The 23,350-nt window shown below is 40.8% G+C and overlaps 1 protein-coding gene across 1 annotated transcript in view; it reads right to left on the bottom strand.

Moving 5' to 3' along the window:
• laptm4a (lysosomal protein transmembrane 4 alpha) overlaps positions 1-19,365 on the bottom strand; it is a 28,826-nt gene extending 9,461 nt beyond the window's left edge. Inside the window, exons 1-4 of the mRNA XM_080192237.1 lie at positions 19,174-19,365; positions 7,589-7,709; positions 3,812-3,888; positions 3,588-3,710 (exon numbers count right to left, since the gene is read on the bottom strand). Of these exons, the coding sequence (XP_080048363.1) occupies positions 3,588-3,710; positions 3,812-3,888; positions 7,589-7,709; positions 19,174-19,272 (420 nt within the window). The 5' untranslated portion in view covers positions 19,273-19,365. The remainder of the gene's footprint in view (positions 1-3,587; positions 3,711-3,811; positions 3,889-7,588; positions 7,710-19,173) is intronic.
• Between the last annotated feature and the right edge of the window lie 3,985 nt (positions 19,366-23,350).

Here is a 23,350-nt window from a genome sequence, read left to right as displayed (position 1 = left end):
ATGAGACTTCATGGGGTCCAGAGTCGATGCTAAGGACTCTCAGGGCGACCCCCTTCCAACTGTATACCACTGAGCTGCCACCTCTGCTGTCTGTCCTGCTGATGGCACAGAACATATCCAGGAATAGTAACGGTGGTGTCTAGGGTGTTATCTGTAAGGTATGATTCGTTGAGAATGGCTATATCAGGCTGTTGCTTGACTATTCTGGGAGACAACTTTTCCAATTTTAACACACCCCCAGATGTTAGCAAGGAGGACTTTGCAGGTCAACAGGGCTGTTTGTTTTGCCATTTTCTTTTCCGGTGCCTAGGTTGATACCAGGTGGTCTTTCCAGTTTCATTTCTTTGCTGAGACTTTATAGCGATTGGTACAATTGAGTGGCTCGCTAGGCCATTTCAGAGGACAGTTGAGAGTCACATGTAGGCCAGATCAAATATGGATGGCAGATTTCCATCCCTAAAGGACATTAGTGAACCAGATGGGTTTTTCCGACAATGTTTTCACAATCAGTAGACTCTTACTGAATTCTGATTCTGCCATCTGTCATGGCCAGATTTGAACCTGGGTCCCCAGAATATTAGTGAGTTTCTGGATTAATACTCTAGTGATAATACCACTGGACCATTGGCTCTTGTGCCACAGAAGGGCTGGTGCTTAAAGCAAAAGCCCATGGAATTAGAGGAAGTGTATTAGCCTGGATTGCTAATAAATGGATAAAAACAAAATACTGCAGATTCTGGTTTCTGTTTCAGATTCAGGAAATGCTGGAAATTCTCAGCAGGTCTGGACAGCATTTGTGGGCAAAGTCATCTAGACTCAATGTTGGCTCTATTCTCTCTTCACAGATGCTGTCAGACCTGCTGAGATTTTCCAGCATTTTCTGGAATATATGGGTTCTTTTTAGAGTGGAAAGATGTAACTAATGCAGTATAACAGGGATCAACTCTTAGCCCACAATTGTTCAATATTTACATTAATGACCTGGAGGAAGGAACAGAATGCAAGGTTTCCAAATTTGCTGACGATACAAAGTTATGCAAAAGGGCAGGTTATAATGAGGATATTGAGATTGTGCAATGGAATCTAGCTTGATTGGTTGACTGGGCAAAAACCTGGCAAATGGAGTTTAATGTGGGGAAGGCTGACATCATGCACTTCAATAGGCAGATTATCTAAATGGAGCGAGACTACAAGTGAATGAAGTAGACAAGGATTTAGGTGTTCTGGTGCATGAATCACAAAAAGTTAGCAGGCAGGTCCAACAAGTAGTTTAGGCAGCAAATGGCATTTTGGATATTACAAAAGGGGTTGGTGTTTAAAAATAGGGAGGTTCTGTTGCAATTGTACAGGGTATTGGGGAGAGGGTGGGAATGTGGAACTGAGCCACAACAGATCAGCCATGATCTTATTGAATTGCGGGTGAGGCTTGAGGGGCTAGATGACCTACTCCTGCTCCATGTTCTTATGTTCTTATGTATTGGATCTGGCCTCACCTACAGTACTATGTATAGTTTTGGTTCCTTTATCCCAAAAAAAAATGATATAGCAACATTGGAGGCAGTCCAAAGGAGAGTCATCAGGCTAATTCCTGGAACGAGAGGGTTGTCTTATCAAGAAAGACTGAACAGTCTGATTCCGTATTTCTTGGAGTTTAGAAGAGTGAGGGGTGACCTTATTCAAACATATGATTCTGAGGGGGCTTGAAAAGGTAGATGGCAAGATGTTTTCATTAATGAGGAATCTTGAACAAGGGGACATAGCTACAATGCAAAAAGGTTGATCATTTAAAACTGAGGTGCGAAGAAATTTCTTCTGAGGGTGATGAATCTCTGGAATTCTCTGCCCAAAGCGGTAGTGGAAGCTGGATCAAAGTATTTAAAGTGAAGGTGGATAAATATTTGATAGATCAAGGGACAGAGGGCTATGGGGAAATGGCACAGAAAAGAAGTTGAACTTGGCATAGATCAGCCATAATCGTATCAAATGGCAGAGTAGGCTTGATGGCCTATTCCACCTATTTCTTGTGAATTGCATCAATGCACTTAAGGGGAAGCTAGACAAGTATGAGGCAGAAGGGAATAGACAGTCAATTATAGATTTAGATATCAGAAGATGGGCGGGGGGGGCTTGAGTGAAACATGAACACCTACATGAACTGGTCTGGCTGCAAGACCTGTGGTAAAAATTCGATGTACAAACTGGTCGGTAATGGTTTAAAGCAAAATTTAAATGCTCAATTATCAGCTAAGGATGACATGTCAAAAGAGACTTTACTATAATCAATGACTAAAGACAAAGAGCTACTAAACTCTAGCCCCACTCTTGTAGGCAACTTGTATTTTAAATAGCCCAGCAGAATTTGCCCCTTTTTATTTTTACTGACGGGACAACAATTTTGTTGTTGCTCTCAAGTTCATGTTTGCTCCTTCTGCAGCCAAGCCTAACTTCAGCAAACCCACCAGCTTTTTGTTTTAACTCATCACAAACTAGGTTTTTCAAAATTGGCATAAGCTCTCATCTACGTTTCACATGGTGAACAATCCAGTCAGTACTTCCACTGCTTAGGCTGCAGGCTAACATCTACCTTTTCATTCCCCAGTTCTCAGATAGCAACAGGTCACCAAGGATCAAGCAGCAACTCAACTTGAGATACCACAGGGAAACAAGAAATCTGACTACAAAATGACTACTGCTCTCCTCTCCATGGTGTTGGGAAACATCAAAGCTGTATCCAAGCAGAAATGTTGTTTAGCTTTTATCACTGCTTTGCATATTAGAAACCAAGGGACAGGTTCCAGCACAACTATTTATGATTTGATACTGACATCTTTCTGGGTTTTAGGAGACCAAGATCTCTTGATTGTGGACATAAAAACAGCCAAGAGTTAACATTTGGTCTCTTCCTTTCTCAGTTCGAACTAACTACTGAACTACCCAGGTTTATGGTCAGACAGGTGACAACATAGCTCACATGACTTTCTTTTATCCTACGTTTAAATAAACAGTTCCACACCACAATAATCTTAAAAATTAAGATCCTAAGATAAATCACATACTTCACTTACAACACCTGTTTTGTGCTGTATGACCAATGCAAAGTTGAATGCAAATAATTCAGTTCAACAATTGAAATAATTTGCATTTGTCTTCCATCTACATCCAGCCAAATTTTCTCTTGCTGTTATCAGCAAGCTCTAACATCAAAAAACGGGATAATAGATTCAGGATTGTTGGCCAGGACACCAAGGAGAACACTACAATTCCGTAGATCGTATCATCAGATCATTTATTTCAAACTGAAATGGTTTAACATTTTATCGAAAAGATAGCACCTCCAACAACAGGGCACTTTCACCAAAAGCAATGAAATACCATCCAACATTAAGTGTACAAGGTTTAGAAATGGTGCTGGAAACTTAGCTACTTTATACATTTGTCACTACAAGTTCAAAGCTCAACATAATAGGAGGTGAAACAAAGGACAATTGAAAGCACACATCAGCGGTTAGGATTACTGGCACAAAGATCTGTTCCCAAGTTCAATACTTCTCAACTATTACAAAAATTGACTTTTAACTAGAGCTTACCAACTGGTCCAGATAGTCCTTGATTCTAGGCACGTAGGTGAGAGAGCTGATAGCAACAAGGCACGAAAGTGCAAAATTAAACAACAGGTAGCAGAAGAATGGAATCAGCCATCCTCCACGATGCTGGACGAAACGGAAAAGCAAAAAACATTTTAGAAAAAGTTGCATATTTGGCAATTATATGCAAGAACAAGTAACTCTTTCAAAGTAATGAAGGTACTTACAGTGACAGCACCATACACCAACATGGCACTAATAGTAAACATCAGAAGTGAGATGGTAAAGCCAACACATGCGTTCTCTATAGGGGGAAAAAAAATGAAATAAAATATTAACGACAAGGAGTTTATTCAATTGGTTGAGTACATCTAATTTTGAAAAATATCATTCAAGCTTCACACATGTATACTTGAGGCTTCATTAGATTGTTAGGAGCCCTAACAGAATTTCATAATGGAGGAAAAGTTAGTCACTAAATACCACAGATACAGCTGCTAAATGTCTTCAACAATTTAAAACATCAAGATTAGGCTGTAAATTTCTCAGAAAATGATCAAAAGCACTCCAAAGAAATATATAATTCCATTTTCCTCCTCTAAAAGGGAAACTATTAGTACTCATTATATTAAGCTTCAAATAACATTTCTGTATGAAGAACATAAGGATGTTTGGGAATTCATCACCCACATTTACAAGTTGCTTCTCTAAAACTAGGTATTCTATACTGCAAAATGTTATTTTTCCTTTCCTGCTGAAAATAAGTTACATCGTCAACAAGGGAAAGAATAAGCAAAGAATATTGCAAAGCATACAAGTACTTTTGTCCACAGCATAAAAGTTACTTCAAAGCACTCCAAATACTGATAAAGCTGAGAAATATCTGCATTCATTACCAATTCCTCCAATTTTTCAATATCCCCAAACTGCACTAAGTGTACCTTCCTAAATGAACAGTTGCACAATCTGATTGGGGATTGTCTCCACCTGGGTTCTTTTGATCCCAGTCCAAATCACACAAGACACTAGAGCCTGAATTTCATCTTGCTAATTTAAGTAGAATTCACTGTGACCGAGATCAAAATAATTTGCTAAAATTCTCAAATATATTCCAATAAGTATACCACAGCATTATTTACGGGAATAAGCCACAAATAAAAACAGAAAATGCTGGAAAAGTCAGCAGGTCTGGCAGCAGAGTACAGGAATGACAGAACATGAACTGGTACGGCAACAATTATCTCTCCCTCAATGTCAACAAAACAAGATTGTCATTGTCGTCAGGAAGCATAAAGAAAAACCATGCCTTGTCTACATCAACAAGACCGAAGTAGAAAGGTTGAGAGCTTCAAGTTTTTAGGTGTCCAGATCACCAACCTGTCCTGGTTCCCCCCCCACCATGCCAACACTATAGTTAAGAAAGCCCAACGATGCCTCCACTTTCTCAGAACACTAAGGAAATTTGGCATGTCAGCTACAACTCAACAATTTTTACAGATGCACCATAGAAAGCATTCTTTCTGGTTACATCACAGCTTGGTATGGCTCTTGCTCTGCCCAAGACAAAGGGCTACAAAAGGTCATGAATGCAGCCCAATCCATCACGCAAACCAGCCTCCCATCCACTGACTATGTCTGCACTTTCCGCTGCCTTGGCAAAGCAGCCAGCATAATCAAGGACCCCACACACCCTGGACATTCTCTCTTCCACCACCTTCCTTCGGGAAAAAGATACAAAAGTCTGAGGTCATGTACAAACCAACTCAAGAACAGCTTTTTCCCTGTTACCATTAGACTTTTGAATGGACTTGCCTTGCATTAAGTTGATCTCAGCTATGACTGTAACATTACATTCTGCACTCTCCTGTTCCCTTCTCTATGAATAGTATGCTTTGTTTGTATAACGTGCAAGAAACAATACATTTCACTATGTTAATTCACGTGACAATGATAAATCAAAGCATCTATGGAGAGAGAAACAGTTCATATTTCAAGTCCGTGATTCTTTTTCACAGGAATAAACCAACTGCTTCTGTGGAATTTTTTTGAAGCATTATAGGATGCTTTTTGTACATTAAACTGATTACATAAATGTACATTAATGATGAAATAATGTAGCACTGCTGTGCACAGGTTTCTTTGGCACACAAAGATGCTACATTAAACTGTGGCAGCCCCAAACACTCTTCCTCCACCAACCCCCCCCCCCACCCCGATGACCAGTCCTGATATCCCTCATTCCCTCCCTCTCTCGCAGAGTGGCAGCAGTGGGTCCCCCCCACTGATGCCTATTGGGAGGGCAATGCCCACCAGTGTGCCTCACCTCCTTTGGCCCCAGTGCTCATTTCAATATGATAATCAGCTCTGCGCCGATTTTCTGCATGGAGCTGATTACCCCCTAAAGAGCAATAGGGAGATGTGCGGAGGTCCGGGCGCCCAGCATGAACCGATATTCAGGATTCTTGCTGGAGAATCATGTTTAGAAGAAAAGAAGATAACAGAACATGTTGGATATATCCAACAGGCAAGGTAGCACCCATGGAAGAAGAAACAGAGTTACTGTCTCAGGTTGGTGATCTTTCATTAAAGATTTTGATTTCAGAATAAAATCTACAGTAAATATTCTGATCATTGTGCACACTAGATGACTTAGCCACCTATAAAGTAATTTAAATTGCAATTACATGATTTTTAAAAAGGTACTTAGCCAAGGTAATTCAGGTACAAATGAAATGTTTTGTCATACACAAGGCCAAAGTTCCACCCCCACCACCTCCCAGCTAGAATATCAAAGTGATTATATTGTATCAAATTAAATTGTACAACCTTTCCACTAGATTAGTCACAGAGCAACTAAACAGCTGCGCAACCATTTTGCAATATTTTATACCTGATTCACTTGTTTGTTAATACATTTAAAATGGGATTCACCACTTATGAAATAGGTGGCAGCTGGGGTTTCCCTTGAAATCTAAAGATTAAGTTTCACTCCACATTTGTACCATTAGATCTAACTCCAGTCCAATACTGAGTGGATGCTTCACCACTGAAGATGCCATCTTTCAGATATTAAGCTGTGACCTGGGTCTGTCCCTTGGGTGGATAAATCTCATAACAATTGTGCATTAATCATGAAGCTCTGCCTGGTGACCCAAGCCAATTCCAACATTTATCCCTTTACCAAGATCATTAAAACAGATAATCAGGTCATTGCTATTCAAGAGATTGGTGTTTACAAATTGTTGTATGTTCTAAATTTAGAGTTGTAAAAAGTGTCGAGACATCTTGAAGTTGAAGATGAGAAGGATTGTATCAAGTCCAATACACAAGCATACAACAAGGCTAAAGGAATGCGAGCCTTTGCTTTACAAGCATCAAAATACAAAAGGGGCTGAAGTTATTCTTTAGCTGTATTGTGCCTTGGTCAGATCTCATTTAAAGTAATGCAGCTCGGGAAGGAAAGTCACCTTGGAGTGGGTACAGCATAGATTTACTCAAAAAACATTGAGCTTAAAAATTAATTAAATGTTGATGAAATGTTGCTTAAACCTCGGTTCTATTGCCTGCAGCTCAAAGTGTGATGGTTAACAGAGGTGTTTAAAATTAAAAATTCAGGAGAGTACATACAAGATATTTGCTCTGGTTGGAAAATTCAATGCAAAGAGGCATAAGCTCATTCAGGAGTATTACCATGAACGACTTTTTTTCCATATTGGGTGAATGTTGAACTCTCTCACCCAAAAGGCAGTGGATGCCAAGTTATTGTCAGTCACCCCACAGAAGATAAAAGTTACTGGAACAGGAGACATATTGGATTATTTATTTTATTTTATGGTACTGGACTAACAAACAATTCACCAACATTGTACATCTTCAGAGGGAAACAATCACAGCTTTTCATCAGATAAATCGATAACATAAGAACTGCTTCTGAAAAAGTTATCATTGCAATGTGTAGTTGCTCACAAACTGAATAAAAGCCAAGCATAAAATATTATGCATACCTGTTACTCTGTCTGAGGAATAATAGTTTCCAATAACTTCATATTGTATGTCCATTGGAGGTACTGTTTCAGGGTGAGTTATTGCCACCGTCAATAAAATGCCCATCAGCAAGTTCACCACCTACTCAAAAAAAAATTTATACACAGTAATAACTATTAGGCAATAAAATACCAGACTGCAGAACAATTTAAAACTCTTATTATATACACATCATAAAGTAGCAAAGAACCAACACAAGCTCATACAATATTTATCTTACGCATTTTCCACATCTAGTGCAGGAAATTAAGGTAACGAGCAGTTAAAATTAAAAATGATGAACTGTTATTTAAATTTAGAAAGGGATATGGGGCAAAAACATGTATATGAAATTAAAAAGCTCAAGGGCTTAAACAGCCAACTGCTTTTCAGAGTCTACAAAGCAGCACTGCATTAATGAAGAGGAATCAAGTATGTAACATGGGAGGTGCCGTCTGCAGAATTCCCAGATGTTAGCATTGCTTTAGGCTTTTTAAAATGCTCATGAACTTGCTTTTATAAATCAAGTATGCTTTAAGGTCCTGGTGCTGAAGAAGCTATTTATGTTTCACAGCATCATGAAGAACAGGAAAGTCAGTAGATGCTTAAATTTGCATGGAAAATGTTTTGCAGACTATGGAACCCATCATAACTCATTTCTGCTCCATAACTATGTTGAATACCTTCCTCTGACTATTGGGTGGAGATCATTCTGTACATTCCTGGTCCACTATTTTCTAAATAGGTTTTAAATTTACTACCTAGTGGATGACCATGAAAAGTTATGACAAAGCACATTTCCAAATGCATTGGTGATGTTGTAAGCATGAAGATATGTAGCTTGTAGAGCTCCAGCTAATGGTAGAAATCTGTAGTTATAAGCATGGCTGTCAGGAGAATGGTGATGCCCAGATATGGAGTGCATAACATCCAAAAGCAAAAAATGTCAGATATGGTGTATTTAAAAGGATAGGCTTGTAGGCCACAAAGATACAAACAAACAAGATCTTTATTGGAAAAATGTTTAAAGGCTGTTAGGCTTGACTGCTTATTTGCCTGTGCTGACAGCCAAAGTCATCACCAATATGCTAATGATTGGACTGTTAAAGTGACTTTGTCCTAACTAGGAAAAACTGAATGCACAATGCTTTCCACTCCCATTAAATTAGAAGTTCCTGCAATTAAACAGAATAAAACATCAAAATTTATAATGTGAAATATAACAGTCTCTGCCAAACTAGTTCTAGTTGCTAAAAGTTGATTAGCGTGCTTTCTCCACACATCATCCCAAGTTTTAACGTGTAGGAGACTGCTCCTATCTGTGCTAAAACTGTAGAATCCAAGGAAATCTCAGAGTGCAGGAAGCCAGTCTATTGAGTCTGTATCAACTCTCCAAAAGAGCACCTTGCCCCAGGCCCACCCCTCCCTGCAATTCCACACATTTCCTGTGGCTAATCCATTGAATCTGCACATCTTTGGACTGTGGGAGGAGACTGGAGCACCTGGAGGAAACCCACGCAGACATGGGGAGAATGTGCAAACTCCACAGTGACCTGAAGCCGGAATTGAATCCGGGTCCTTGGCGTTGAGAGACAGCGGCACTAACCACTGTGCCACCGATGGCAGGTATCCACTTCTCACTAGTGTTATTAGTTTCTGATCTTTCTGAAAAAGACTGTTTAGCCCAGTTCTCGGGTTGCAAAACCGGAAGTGGCTGTTTCCTCGCAACAATTTCTCTTATCTTAGGCAGCTTCAGCAAAGTAAATTCTATGTATAACTAACACTATCATGAATAATGCTGGAGAACTTTGGGGTTGTTGAATCTGTTGTATTTCTGTGTCATCAGGAATTAGCTTAGTCATTTAAATGATCCTTGTTTACGAGTTACCTTCGACACATGCTTCATTGTCTGAACAAACTTTCCAGCAGCCTATCGGTGGCAGGAAAGGGAGTGGATCGGATGTGTTCGATTCTCTTCTTCTTTAGATAACGTGTGAATTCTTGCAAAATAAACTGTGGCCCATGATTGCTAACAAGTTGCTCAGAGTAACAGAAACTTGCAAAAATCTTATCCAGTCTATTATTCTCTCTGACTTCAGACGATTGAGTACATGTCTATCAAAATGAAAAATATGCGTGCTTCAAATGTACTAGCATTATCTGCATGAACACTTTGCAATGGCTCTTCTGGCCATTCCCATGGCTGCAAGGGCACTGGCAGCAGCAGGTTTCAAACTTTTGCACCTTTGCCTCAAATTTTATTATGGAGTCCTGACAATCAAAAATAACTTCTGGTTACCTCCTTATAGAATCCTTCAGTGCAGGAGGAGGCCATTCAGCCCACTGAGTCTGTGCCAATCCCAGCCAGGCCCTATCCCCTAACGCCATGCATTTATTCTAGCTTATCCCCCTGAAACAAGGGGGCAATTTAGCATGGCCAATTCACCCAACCTGCACATCTTTGGGACTGTGGAAGGAAACCAGAGCACCAAAAAAAACCCCACATCAACATGGGGAGAATGTGCAAACCCCACAGTCAGTGACCCAAGCAGGGAATCTTCCCAATTCAGTAAATTAGGACAGCCTGCACAATAGCCCTCGAGCCCTCCAAAGCCAGCTTCCCCAGTGTACTTGGGTTCTTCTGCCACCACCAACCCCCAACCAGCACAAATTTCCCAGTTGTCAGAAAAGCTGTCAAGAAAAACTGGTGTGGAAGAGTTCAGTTTTCACACTTTTATAACACTTCCACCCAGTGTCTAAACAGCATTGGACTCCTAGTCCAAGTAGAATTTGACCCAAATGATTCAATGCAGGTGCAGATGTAATGCCAATTGGAAATCTTTTATATCTGAATAGCCCCTTATGTGCCGCAATTGTCAAATATTGTGAATCTGGATCTATATTTATCTGGATAGAAGCTTGACTAAGGTCAACTTTACTGAATGCTGGCTTCCAGCTCACCCGGCAAGTAAGTCAATTAAAGGCAGAAGGTAATGTACTGAATACAGTAACTTTAAAATTGCTATGTGAACCAAATAATCTTCAGCATGGCCCAATCACATCCATTAATATGATCGAGGACACCCATCTTGAGCAGCCTCCAATTTTGCATTGACCTTCGGCCTGATGGTACATAATACTGACCTAGCCTTTAAGCATCTTACTGGGCTTTCATCCTTCAGCTTGACAGAGTTCTTTCATGCTTCCCAGCTCGTCACTAAAGACAATGAAATGTTTCTTCAAAATCTTTAGTGCCTGCTTTCATCTCAAACTAGTTTAGTTTGATTCTCTCCAGCTAAGTTCTCCTTATCAGGTTGGATAGTTACCAATGACATAGAGGCAAATCTGGCTGTTCGCTGCACATTTACATCAATACAGCCCCTCAACAGAACCACTTCCCCAGTATAGCTTTGAGTATTATCTCTGCTACAAAACTGCTGCTCCACTGTCATTTTCATCAGTTGTCCATCCAGTAAAAAGTAACAACTCAGTAATGGTTTGTTGCACTAGCAATGGCCAGTGCATTCAATGACAGTTTGCCATCTGACAGTGACTCTGGTCCTTTTTTGATTCCATGGATCCTTTTCCATTTGATACACTTAATTCTTGCTTTTTATAATTGTTTGGAACCTGTTGCTTCCCTTTTTAACCACAATTCTTGCACTTTGCATCATTGCACCAGTCAATTGCGAAGAGTCCAGTTTTTGTACATTGGTGCCAAATTCAGACTTGTGTTTCAGACAATACCTTATGGATTTTAGTGCTTGAACTTTAATTGTCAGGCTTCCTTAGCTGCTAATTCAATAGAGATCAAAACTTCTAAAGTATTCTTTAGGTTTAAGTTTCTTTCTGTTAACAGGCTTTTCGGGATAGCTTCGCTTCTTAACCCACAAACCAATCCATCTATAATGGCATCTTTCAAGTCATCGCTAAGTTCACAATAGCTCGATTTCTTTAAAGGAAACTACAAATTGAGATTGATTCACCTTGTTGCTTACGTTTATGGAACCCAAGCCCCTCAGCGCTGGCCAAAGGTTTGTGAAAATTGCCCTTCAATCTCAAGTTTTTCAACCTGCACCAGACTTCAGAACACCAACTCACCATCCCCCCATAATGTTCAGGAAAGTTGGGACAGCTGTATCTACCACAATTTTGTTTGCTTGAACAAAGTATTCAAATATTTAGTATATAAGCTATACTGTTCAGTGTGCTCATCACATGGTCTTGCAGTGCCAAAATCTCCCGTCTTTTTACTATGGGAAGGGCTTTACCTTGCTTCCTTTTCTTTCAAAGGAGGTAACCCTGGGCTCAACTCGACTCTTTCCTTCCAAGTTTTCCAACAGCCTCAGCTCTAAATTATTGTTGCAGAGTATATGCTACTCAATGCTCCTTGGACTGTTCAACATTTTTCCAGGCAAGCACAAGATGAGTTTTTTTTTGCCTAAATCTTTGATTACATTTTGGTTCTTCAGATGGCTGCTGCTGTTCTTTGGCACCACTCCATTGGCAGATATGGTGTAGAGATGTGATCATCTTAATCCTTTTTGGATGTATGCAGCATGGATCAGTGATTTTTCTATTTTTTTTATTATTTCTCCATGGAATCTGTCAGCGTGATTCCAACCTCTTTGTTGGCAATTTTCTTTGTGGTAAGGATAGGCTTGCAGACCACAAGGGTACAAACAAGAGCTTTGTTGAAAAAGGTGTTTACTGTACAGGCTACAAGGATCTGGCAATGCAAATTGCGAATGATACCATCAATACATCACATGATCAGACTCTTAAAGTGACATTGCTCCAACCAGAAAAAATATGTACTTGCTGTTGTGTATTCATAAATTTGTCAGTGTCAGAGTTAAACAGAAATATTTTGTCTGCAGCAGCCAAACTATTGAGCAATAAACTAAAGTTCTGATGGCTAATACCAAGGAATGCACTCAATATTCAAATTGACATCTTTTGTCCAAAATATTCAACCTATTACAAAATATGGTCTTAATAATCCAAGGATGTGTTTTGGATCTGTTGTTACAAATTTAGGATCACAACAACAGGAAATCTCCAACTTTTTTCAGAGCAACTCATGAGGAGCAAGAGCTGTGAAACCAATGAATGATGTCAGTTTTTAAAACTATCAACCCTGATAGCATGAGATTGATTCTTTTGCTTAATTCTAACACACCTGCCTTTGTTATTAGGAAAGGATCTGCACAGCACTTTTAGCCCCCTGTGCATGTGTCTTCTGGAGGTGATGGTAGAAGATGGGCCATCTCAACACAACTTCCAGGATTTAGAGGAGTTTTACAAAAGGAAGTCAATGATCCAGGTCCTGATTATACAAGGTCCTTGAGTACTAGAAGCCAGCCAAGCATTCATAGACACACTTCACAATCACTAAGTGTCTCGATATACATTACAGCAAAAGGATAAGCTTCTAAATAGTACCAATTGTTAATGCAGAAAATACAGCAGCCAATCTTCTCAATTTTTAATGACTTTGCAACATATTTTTCATTCATGTCATTGATTAGTAAACCAGCCAGCCCCATCCCAATTACAACAAAATGTATACAATGCAAAATATTCAGGACTAAAATACAGAAACTTTTCCTCAAAATTTATTTTAGGGTTAACCATATCAAACATCATCCAAAAAGACCAACAACTTCCAGGAAAGGCTTGGAAGATAAAGAAAGTGCAGGCTCTGCTCTTCTTCCTCACGCTTCCAAGGCGAATCATTTTCTAAGGTACCTTCTATCGCCCTGTGCTCCTCCAGCCTCACTTCTAGCCCCAAAGTACAGAACTAGTTAACTTAATCATCAATTTAACTATCCTCCAAACAATTAGGAGTTTTTCTCCAAAGTAGTTCTGAATTGTGATCAAAGATGCCATAATCACATCTACCATCCACTTCTTGTTCACCTGCTCTGCAGTCCTTATGCTAGTGGTGTGCAGCAAAGAACTGGATGGTTTTGACTGAACTACAAAGGAATAGCACAATCTGTCCAAGTTGATCTAGTGAGGTCCATCACAATAAATTAGTTGAGGCTGCTTTTAAAGGCAAGTTAGATGATCATGAGGGCAATGTTTTCTTTAAGCTGCTCAGCAACCTAGAAGTTCTCACGCAGACTTGAGCACTTCAAACAAAAAGAAATAGATACGAGGTGGAAACGAGACTCCTGTGGAGTTTACTCACACGTTTGAATTTGCTGGGATAAATGGCTCAATTCTGTGCTGTAGATATTTTGTAGTACGAGTTGTTAGCAGAGCTTGTAAGTGACGATATTGCCTTGATCCGGCTGCTTTTTTGTCCTTGGTGGTCAGGGCCAGAATTAGTCAAAGCAAGGTTGCTGTAATGCATCCTGTAGATAATACATTCTGAATGCACAGTTGATTTGATTCATTACTAAATGTATTAGTATATGGTGAAAAGTAGTGTTTCTTGCACATACTATTTAAAGAGAAGGGAGAAGGCACAGAATGTAGTGTTACAGTCATAGACAGTTTTAAAGGCAGAGAACAAGGTAGAATTAGAGGGTATACTGGGGACAACTCACAAGAAGTCACCATATTTGACACCATCTTGAGTGGCAAAGGGGGTGGTATATTGAATCCAATGGCACTATTCAAATAGGATGGACATGCAGAAATATTGAAAAGCAAACATTTCCAAAGCCTCTCAGCATAATTATTCCAAAATAAAAACTTCTTCAAAAGGGCTCCAGAAAGCAATTTTATGTATTTAGCATCAAGCATAAAAGGGTTTGTCACATAACTGCAGTAATCATTGCATTAGAAAGCCTTAGGAAAGTTAATTTCAAGCCAGAAAGTCTTGGTCCCTTCAAGCAGACAGGGAGTTAGGAAAATGAAGGCATATCAAATAAAGGTCGATTTCACCCTGACCTATGTGTAGCAAGACAATGATCACTTCCAGGAGTAACCTTGGAACTTAATACTGTTTATTTTAAATTACAAAACCGGAAAAACATATTGCTCAAAAAGCCTGAGTGTATTGATTTCCAGAAGAATACACTGAAGATAAAAGTGTCATACATTAGAATCAGGAAATCAAAAGTTACAGAATCACAGGAGTAAGCAAAGTCATTGTAACCAGAACAGAAACACTAAAGGGAGAGATAAAGCATCAGGAAAGTCAATCATGTAATTAGTGTGAAGGGAAATATAAAGCAGGAGGAAATGCTTATAAGTGACACTGCACTATCAAATATAGTGTTTCACAGATCAGTCAGCGTTGTTAACCTGGAAGGCTGTGAAAGGGGAAAAAACAACCTGAGACTAACTTAAGTAATTGTTTTGGGGCATACTTCTATGACTAAAGAAGACTAGTTTTCAAATGCCATGCTTCACTCTAATCGCAATAGATGGTCTTTACTAAAATTTAGTCAGTGAGTGGCTTGGAGTTGCACATATGTTACAAGCTTCCTACTTGTAAACAACCTTATAGCCTTCATGGTCACTCTAGTGCAAGGCCACAAATGACAAGGCTCACTGAAGTTAATTTGACAAAACACTATAATAGGTTTTGAACTCAAACTGGGCTGTTGCTCTAGTACCAATCACTGGTGTGTAATATCCACTGGAGTCAAAACTTAAGACAAGGGGAGGGTATGGGGAGATGACTAAAACCAGTTTGAGGAGGTTTAAGATGACCAGTAGCAAGGTAACAGCTTTAAAAATAAAATTGCAGCAGGCATGATGCCACTGACATTACACTAAAAAAAACAGTAGGCCAGTGCCTGACAGGAAGAAAGTGGGATGGAATGTAGTGCTGCAGCTGGTTGCAAACACAAGATCAAAGAGCAAGGAGGGTCTGTAACTACAAAGTTGTTTGAAAACAATTTAACAGGATCATAGGACGTAGAGACAGGAGCTGACCATTCAGCCCTATGAGCCTGCTCTGTCATCCAATAAGATAATCACTGATTTGGTTGTTATATATTTTGTCTTGTCTGGCTTGCACGATGAGATTGGAGGATCCATGCTTTCTTGCTGTCGACTATTGAAGCAATGAAAGTACCATTGCAATGTTAATCGCCTCGTGTCTGTGTACTGATTGATTTTGCAAGGTACTAGGACCAAACACACAACATACAGGCAATGCAAATGACTGACCTTTGCAGTAAGGCCACTCAAAATGAAAGTAAGGAAGCTTTATTTTTCAATTGTAAACCACATGTGGACTTAAAGGGCTAACACAGGAACTTGCAGACTTTAAAAATAAAATTGTAGAATATAACAAGATTTTTTTTAAATTGCAGCTGTGCAGGAGATTTGAACAAATAAAGCTGCAGGCTTTAAACTGCTGTTTAAGTTAAAAACAAAGAACCAGCTCAATGTGAACACTCCCAAAGTTAAAAATAATTCCTTTCACGACAATTGTAATGAAATGCTGAAATCTTTGTTTTAAAAGTACTCTATAACTGAAAGGAAATGTTTTTAAATAAGAGCAGAATTAAGATTCAAGTTCAAACTGATACAGTACAAAACTGCAGCTCTGTACCTTCATTGATACATTTGTTGCAAAATACAAGTGCCAAGTTTATTTTTGAAAGATCTGCCCAGCAATGACACCTCGAAAAATGAAAGCCAATTGCATCTTAGCAACCACAGCAAAGATGGGAAGTTAAAGTGCAAGCACAAGAAATATACAGCCACAAACATGAAAATTAGAAGACACCCAGATAGAGGGTAACTCTCAAAGATCCAGAGGCAACAAAAGACCCCTGCAGGAGAAAGACTAGGGAATTGCAGAATGAAAGTTAGTTAACATTTGACAGAACTGGACAACAGTGAAGCCAAAAGAAAGGACAAAGACCAAAGCAGGCAAGTGAAAAAAAGCCAGAAATGGGAAAGGACAATGTAAATCTGACATCAAACAGCAAAACACTAGAAGATAGAAAAGCCAAATTGAATGAAAAGATTGCAAAATGATTTGAAAATAAAATAGCAAATGCTGACGTTAAAACAAGTAGGTTCAATTTATGAAACATCAATTGTCCAACAAGATGATGGACACCAAGAAAATTAGATTCCCTTTAGAAGGAATGAGGCAAGTGTTCGGAAAAGCTGACAACTTGCTAACAAAGAAACAATGCTAACCCTAGTTCTCCACACAAGTCAGTCTGTGATGTAGAATTGTCATGACTTAAGACTGTTTGAATTCATGAAGGCAGAGCTTGATGTTGGAGGAACAGTGATAGGTGTAAAAAAATGTGTTGTAATACTCAGTTAGAAGGAAGGGAAGTTTGAGAAGGGGGTGTGGTGATGTGTGCCTCCATGCATTATGTAAAGATGCTCAGCAGAGCAAGGGTTAACATGAGAATGGAGAGCAGCATCACCCGCTCTGATGTATAGTCACAGGGAACAGTGAAAAGGCAACAAGAACCACCATGCATGACCACACTCAAACTGTAGTTATCATGATTCCATGTGTTTCATTTTAGAGGAAGTCTACCTCTTTCCAGAATTAAAATAATTTTTAAACAAACTTGTAATAACAGTGGGAAGAAATGTTATGTAATATATGTCTTGTTTCACTTGCCATACTTTGCAAGCCAGTCTATTATGGAATTACAGGATCTATGTTTTCTTGTTCGGTAAACTGCTGAAGCAATTAAAAAAAAAGGGCAGTTGCCACGTTAATCACTTGTCTATGTGTACTGATCTTGAAAGGTACCAGTACCAGAAACAGTCTGAACGCCACTTTCCTTTCCCCCGACTCTTGTGTCTATCAAAAACCTAAGTTTGCCCTGAATAAATACAATAACTTGGCCTCTACTGTTTTCTGAGGAACAGAATTCCACATACTAACAACCCCCAGAGAAAAAACTCCGCATTTTAAATGGATGGAGATGCTGGCTTTGGACCAGGGTGGACACAGTAAGAAGTCTCACAACACCAAGTTAAAGTCCAACAGGTTTACTTGGAAACATGAGCCTTCAGAATGCTACTCCTTGAAACAGCAGCACTCAAAGCTCATGATTCCAAATAAACTTGGACTTTAACTTGGTGTTGAGACTTTGTGGCCCATTTTAAAAAGCAGACTACTTATTTTTAAACTGTGTCCCCCTACTTCGAGTCTCCCCCACAAGTAGAAACATCCTCCCAAGCTGACAAGCCCGCTCAGGATCTTGTGTTCCAATAATATCACCTCTCATTCTTCTAAATGAGAATGAGTATAGGCCTAATCTGTTCAATTGTTATTCTTGAAATAAGCACCTAATTCCAGGAATGAGTCAAGTGAATCTTTTCTGAATAGCTTCCCATGCAATTATGTATTTTTTGTAAATGAGATTAAAACCATACACAGTATTCCAGGCTCAGCCTCATCAAGCCCCTGTACAGCTGCAATAAAACATCCCTATTTTTGTACTCAATTCCCCTTGCAATAAATACAAACATTTTATTTGCTGTTATGATTCATTCACATACTAGGACATCCAGATTCCTCTCCACAACTGAACTTTGATAATGGGTCAGATACAAACAGGATTTTACCTTGGCATAGCACATGACTAGAGTTGTGGATAAGATTTTGATATAGTAAAAAAAAGTATGACATCATCAATGAAGTATTTTTGAAGTGTAATCACTTGTGTTGCAGAGCACTTCCTGGGCATTAATTAACATGGGCAGGATCAAATAGGTGAAAAAAGAAAAGTTGGAATATACAGCACGTTAGCCAATATCTGTCGAGAAGGCAGACAGTTAACATTTCAGGTTAGCACCCAATTAGAAAAGTCAAACACGCAGTTGACAAGGCGAGAGAAAATTGTAGCGGCAACTGATAAGGTTGCAAGGTGCATTTGCTGGAATACCAACTATTTACTCAAGAAATTTAACTCATCTGTAATCAGCACGACATACAAACATCTTTAGATACTATCCACCGAAATGAGAATTGTGTGGGTTAACAGGCTGACATGCAGCGACACTGAGCAATTCCACAGAAAGGATGTAGCAACCAAATCTTAGGTTGAGTCAGACCTTTGAAAAAAATCTCAAGACATTAACACCCCAATTTACCACGGCTTTATCAAGTTAGCTAATCTTAAATGAGATAAAACAATATATCCAGACCTATGGATATCCAAGTATTGAGATATTGACTTGCAAAGTGCTTGTGTTTATTTAAAAATCTGGCCATGAACTGAGACGATCATTTGGATACCAGCTGAAGTTGTTGACTGTTTAAAAAGATTTCATTTCCCCAGTAAGGACATCAAAAACCGTCACGTAACCCAGGCAAGAAGCAGAGAAATGGCCAGTCCCCGGGGGAGGGTGAAACCCCAATCCCGAGCAATGGGGAGAACCCAAACTCAAACCAGACCCAGACCCCGGTACCGGGAGGGGGGGAACGGGAACCGAACCCCGAGGCCACGCAGTTACTCTCCCACTCGGAGTAGGCTGGATGTTCCGGGGGGGCCCGTGGCCGCCCGGCTCTCGGCCTCGGCCTCTAACCGTCTCTCAGTCCCCGGGCGGCCGTTTTTTTTCCATCACTCCGCTGGCCCGCTTCCGGCTGCGCGCATTTGAATGTCGGACTCACCATGTACCAGGTCCCCAGGATAATGGTGCCGGTGCGGACATGGCAAAACACGCAGCAACGAGTGCTGTACAGGCGACTGCCGACCGATTTGAAAGTCATCCTTTGGCTGGCTGGGTTACTGAGCGACTGCCAGAGGCTCAACAATGTCCGCGCCGCCGCCCCGGCCTTCAGCACAACTCCTGACTGACAGCCGCCCTCCACCAATCACAGCCCAGCCACCAGCCAATGGCGAGGCGTCACACAGTTCCACTTTCATTTCGTCACTGACTGGGCAGACAGACTGGAGTTAGCACCGTGTCTAGCAGTGTGTATATCCCAGCACCGTGTCTAACAGTGTGTATATACCAACACTGTGTATATCCCAGCACCGTGTCTAACAGTGTGTGTATACCAACACTGTGTATATCCCAGCACCGTGTCTAACAGTGTGTATATACCAACACTGTGTATATCCCAGCACCGTGTCTTAACAGTGTGTATATACCAACACTGTGTATACCCCAGCACCGTGTCTAACAGTGTGTATGTACCAACGCTGTGTATACCCCAGCACCGTGTCTAACAGTGTGTATATACCAACACTGTGTATATCCCAGCACCGTGTCTAACAGTGTGTATATCCCAGCACCGTGTCTAACAGTGTGTGTATACCAACACTGTGTATATCCCAGCACCGTGTCTAACAGTGTGTATATACCAACACTGTGTATACCCCAGCACCGTGTCTAACAGTGTGTATATACCAACACTGTGTATATCCCAGCACCGTGTCTAACAGTGTGTATATACCAACACTGTGTATATCCCAGCACCGTGTCTAACAGTGTGTATATACCAACACTGTGTATATCCCAGCACCGTGTCTAACAGTGTGTATGTACCAACGCTGTGTATACCCCAGCACCGTGTCTAACAGTGTGTATGTACCAACACTGTGTATATCCCAGCACCGTGTCTAACAGTGTGTATGTACCAACACTGTGTATATCCCAGCACCGTGTCTAACAGTGTGTATATACCAACGCTGTGTATACCCCAGCACCGTGTCTAACAGTGTGTATGTACCAACGCTGTGTATACCCCAGCACCGTGTCTAACAGTGTGTATGTACCAACGCTGTGTATACCCCAGCACCGTGTCTAACAGTGTGTATGTACCAACACTGTGTATATCCCAGCACCGTGTTTAACAGTGTGTATGTACCAACACTGTGTATACCCCAGCACCGTGTCTAACAGTGTGTATATACCAACACTGTGTATACCCCAGCACCGTGTCTAACAGTGTGTATATACCAACACTGTGTATACCCCAGCACCGTGTCTAACAGTGTGTATATACCAACACTGTGTATATCCCAGCACCGTGTCTAACAGTGTGTATATCCCAGCACCGTGCCTAACAGTGTGTGTATACCAACACTGTGTATATCCCAGCACCGTGTCTAACAGTGTGTATATACCAACACTGTGTATACCCCAGCACCGTGTCTAACAGTGTGTATATACCAACACTGTGTATATCCCAGCACCGTGTCTAACAGTGTGTATATACCAACACTGTGTATACCCCAGCACCGTGTCTAACAGTGTGTATATACCAACACTGTGTATATCCCAGCACCGTGTCTAACAGTGTGTATGTACCAACGCTGTGTATACCCCAGCACCGTGTCTAACAGTGTGTATGTACCAACACTGTGTATATCCCAGCACTGTGTCTAACAGTGTGTATGTACCAACACTGTGTATATCCCAGCACCGTGTCTAACAGTGTGTATATACCAACACTGTGTATACCCCAGCACCGTGTCTAACAGTGTGTATATACCAACGCTGTGTATACCCCAGCACCGTGTCTAACAGTGTGTATGTACCAACACTGTGTATATCCCAGCACCGTGTCTAACAGTGTGTATGTACCAACACTGTGTATACCCCAGCACCGTGTCTAACAGTGTGTATATACCAACACTGTGTATACCCCAGCACCGTGTCTAACAGTGTGTATATACCAACACTGTGTATACCCCAGCACCGTGTCTAACAGTGTGTATATACCAACACTGTGTATATCCCAGCACCGTGTTTAACAGTGTGTATGTACCAACGCTGTGTATACCCCAGCACCGTGTCTAACAGTGTGTATATACCAACACTGTGTTTATCCCAGCACCGTGTCTAACAGTGTGTATATACCAACACTGTGTATATCCCAGCACTGTGTCTAACAGTGTGTATATACCAACACTGTGTATATCCCAGCACTGTGTCTAACAGTGTGTATATACCAACACTGTGTATATCCCAGCACCGTGTCTAACAGTGTGTATGTACCAACACTGTGTATACCCCAGCACTGTGTCTTACAGTGTGTATGTACCAACGCTGTGTATATCCCAGCACCGTGTCTAACAGTGTGTGTGTACCAACGCTGTGTATACCCCAGCACCGTGTCTAACTGTGTATATACCAACACTGTGTTTATCCCAGCACCGTGTCTAACAGTGTGTATATACCAACACTGTGTATATCCCAGCACTGTGTCCAACAGTGTGTATATCCCAACACTGTGTTCAACACTGTGTGTCCCAGCAGTGTGTTTAAGTGTGTGATCCCAGCATTGTGTTCAACACTGTGTATCTCCCAGCACTGTGTTCAACACCGTGTATATCCCAGCACTGTTTTTAACGCTGTGTGTGTGTCCCAGCACTGTGTTCAACACTGTGTATCTCCCAGCACTGTGTTCAACACTGTGTGTCTCCCAGCACTGTGTAATTGTGTACCCCCAGCACTGTGTTCAACACTGTGTGGAACTGTGTGTGTCTCCCAGCACTGTGTTCAACACTGTGTGTAACTATGTGTCTCCCAGTACTGTGTAAACTGTGTGTCTCCCAGCACTGTGTGCAACTGTGTGTGTCTTCTCTCCCAGCCTCCCATCCATTGACTGTCCACAATTCTTACTGCCACCGCAAAACAGCCGGCATAATTAAAGACCCCACGCACCCCTGACATTCTCTCTTCCACCTTCTTCCGTTGGGAAAAAATTGCAAATGTCTGAGGTCACGTACAAACCGACTCAAGAACAGCTTCTTCTCTGCTCCTGTCAGACTTTTGAATGGACCTACCCGTATTAAGTTGATTTTTCTCTACACCCTAGTAATGACAATAACACTACATTTTGCACCCTCTTGTTTCCTTCTCTATGAATGGTACACTTTGCATAGCACGCAAGAAACAATACTTTTCACTATCCTGATATATGTGACAAATCAAATCTGTGGAATTGTATCTGTGTGTCTCCCAGCACTGTGTGTAACTGTCTCTCAGCTGGTTATATGTGCCACAGCATTTGTGTCACAGCACTGAGCCAAGTGCTTTATATCTGCTTTCATCATTCCTCATAGCACAGAAAGGAGGCCACTGCGCCCATCATCTCTGTGTGTCATTCATGCCACCATCCTGTCTTTTTCCATGGCCCACCATTTTTTCCAGTTAATGTTCACATTCCTTTGGGGGTAGCACGGTGGCACAGTGGTTAGCACTGCTGCCTCACAGTGCCAGGGACCCAGGTTTGTTTCTCAGCTTGGGTCAATGTCTGTGAAGAGTCTGCATGTTCTCCCTGTGTTTGTGTGGTTTCCTCTGGATGCTCCATTTTTCTCCCATAGTGTGAAAGACGTGCTACTTAGGTACACTGACTATGCTAAATTCTCCCTCAATGTACCCAAACAGGTGCCACAGAAGTGTGGCAACTTGGGGATTTTCACAGTAACTTCATTGCAGTGTTAATGTAAGCCTACTTGTGACTCTAATAAATATACATGAACTTGGAAATCCTTAATTAAAACTGCCTTCATCACACTCTCAGCCAATACATTCCAGATCCAAACCACTTGCTGTGGGAAGATGGTTGTCATTACTCCTTTTGTCAAATCTTTTGATTTGCTTATTGTCGCATGTATTAACATAGTGAAAAGTATTGTTCCTAGCACCCTATACAAAGCATGCCGTTCATAGAGAAAGAAATGAGAGAGTGCAGAATGTAGTGTTAGTCATAACTAAGGTGTAGAAAAAGATCAATTTAGTGTGAGGTAGGTCCATTCAAATGTCTGACGGCAACAGGGAAGAAGCTGTTCTTGAGTTGGTTGGTATGTGACCTCAGACTTTTGTATCTTTTT

This window comes from Carcharhinus amblyrhynchos, chromosome 7 (genome assembly GCF_965287045.1).
Source record: "Carcharhinus amblyrhynchos chromosome 7, sCarAmb.v2.hapA, whole genome shotgun sequence".
NCBI classification, from domain to species: Eukaryota; Metazoa; Chordata; class Chondrichthyes; order Carcharhiniformes; family Carcharhinidae; genus Carcharhinus; species Carcharhinus amblyrhynchos.
The sequence above is the reverse complement of the archived record's forward strand: the minus strand, read 5'-3'. Positions and strand labels throughout refer to the sequence as shown.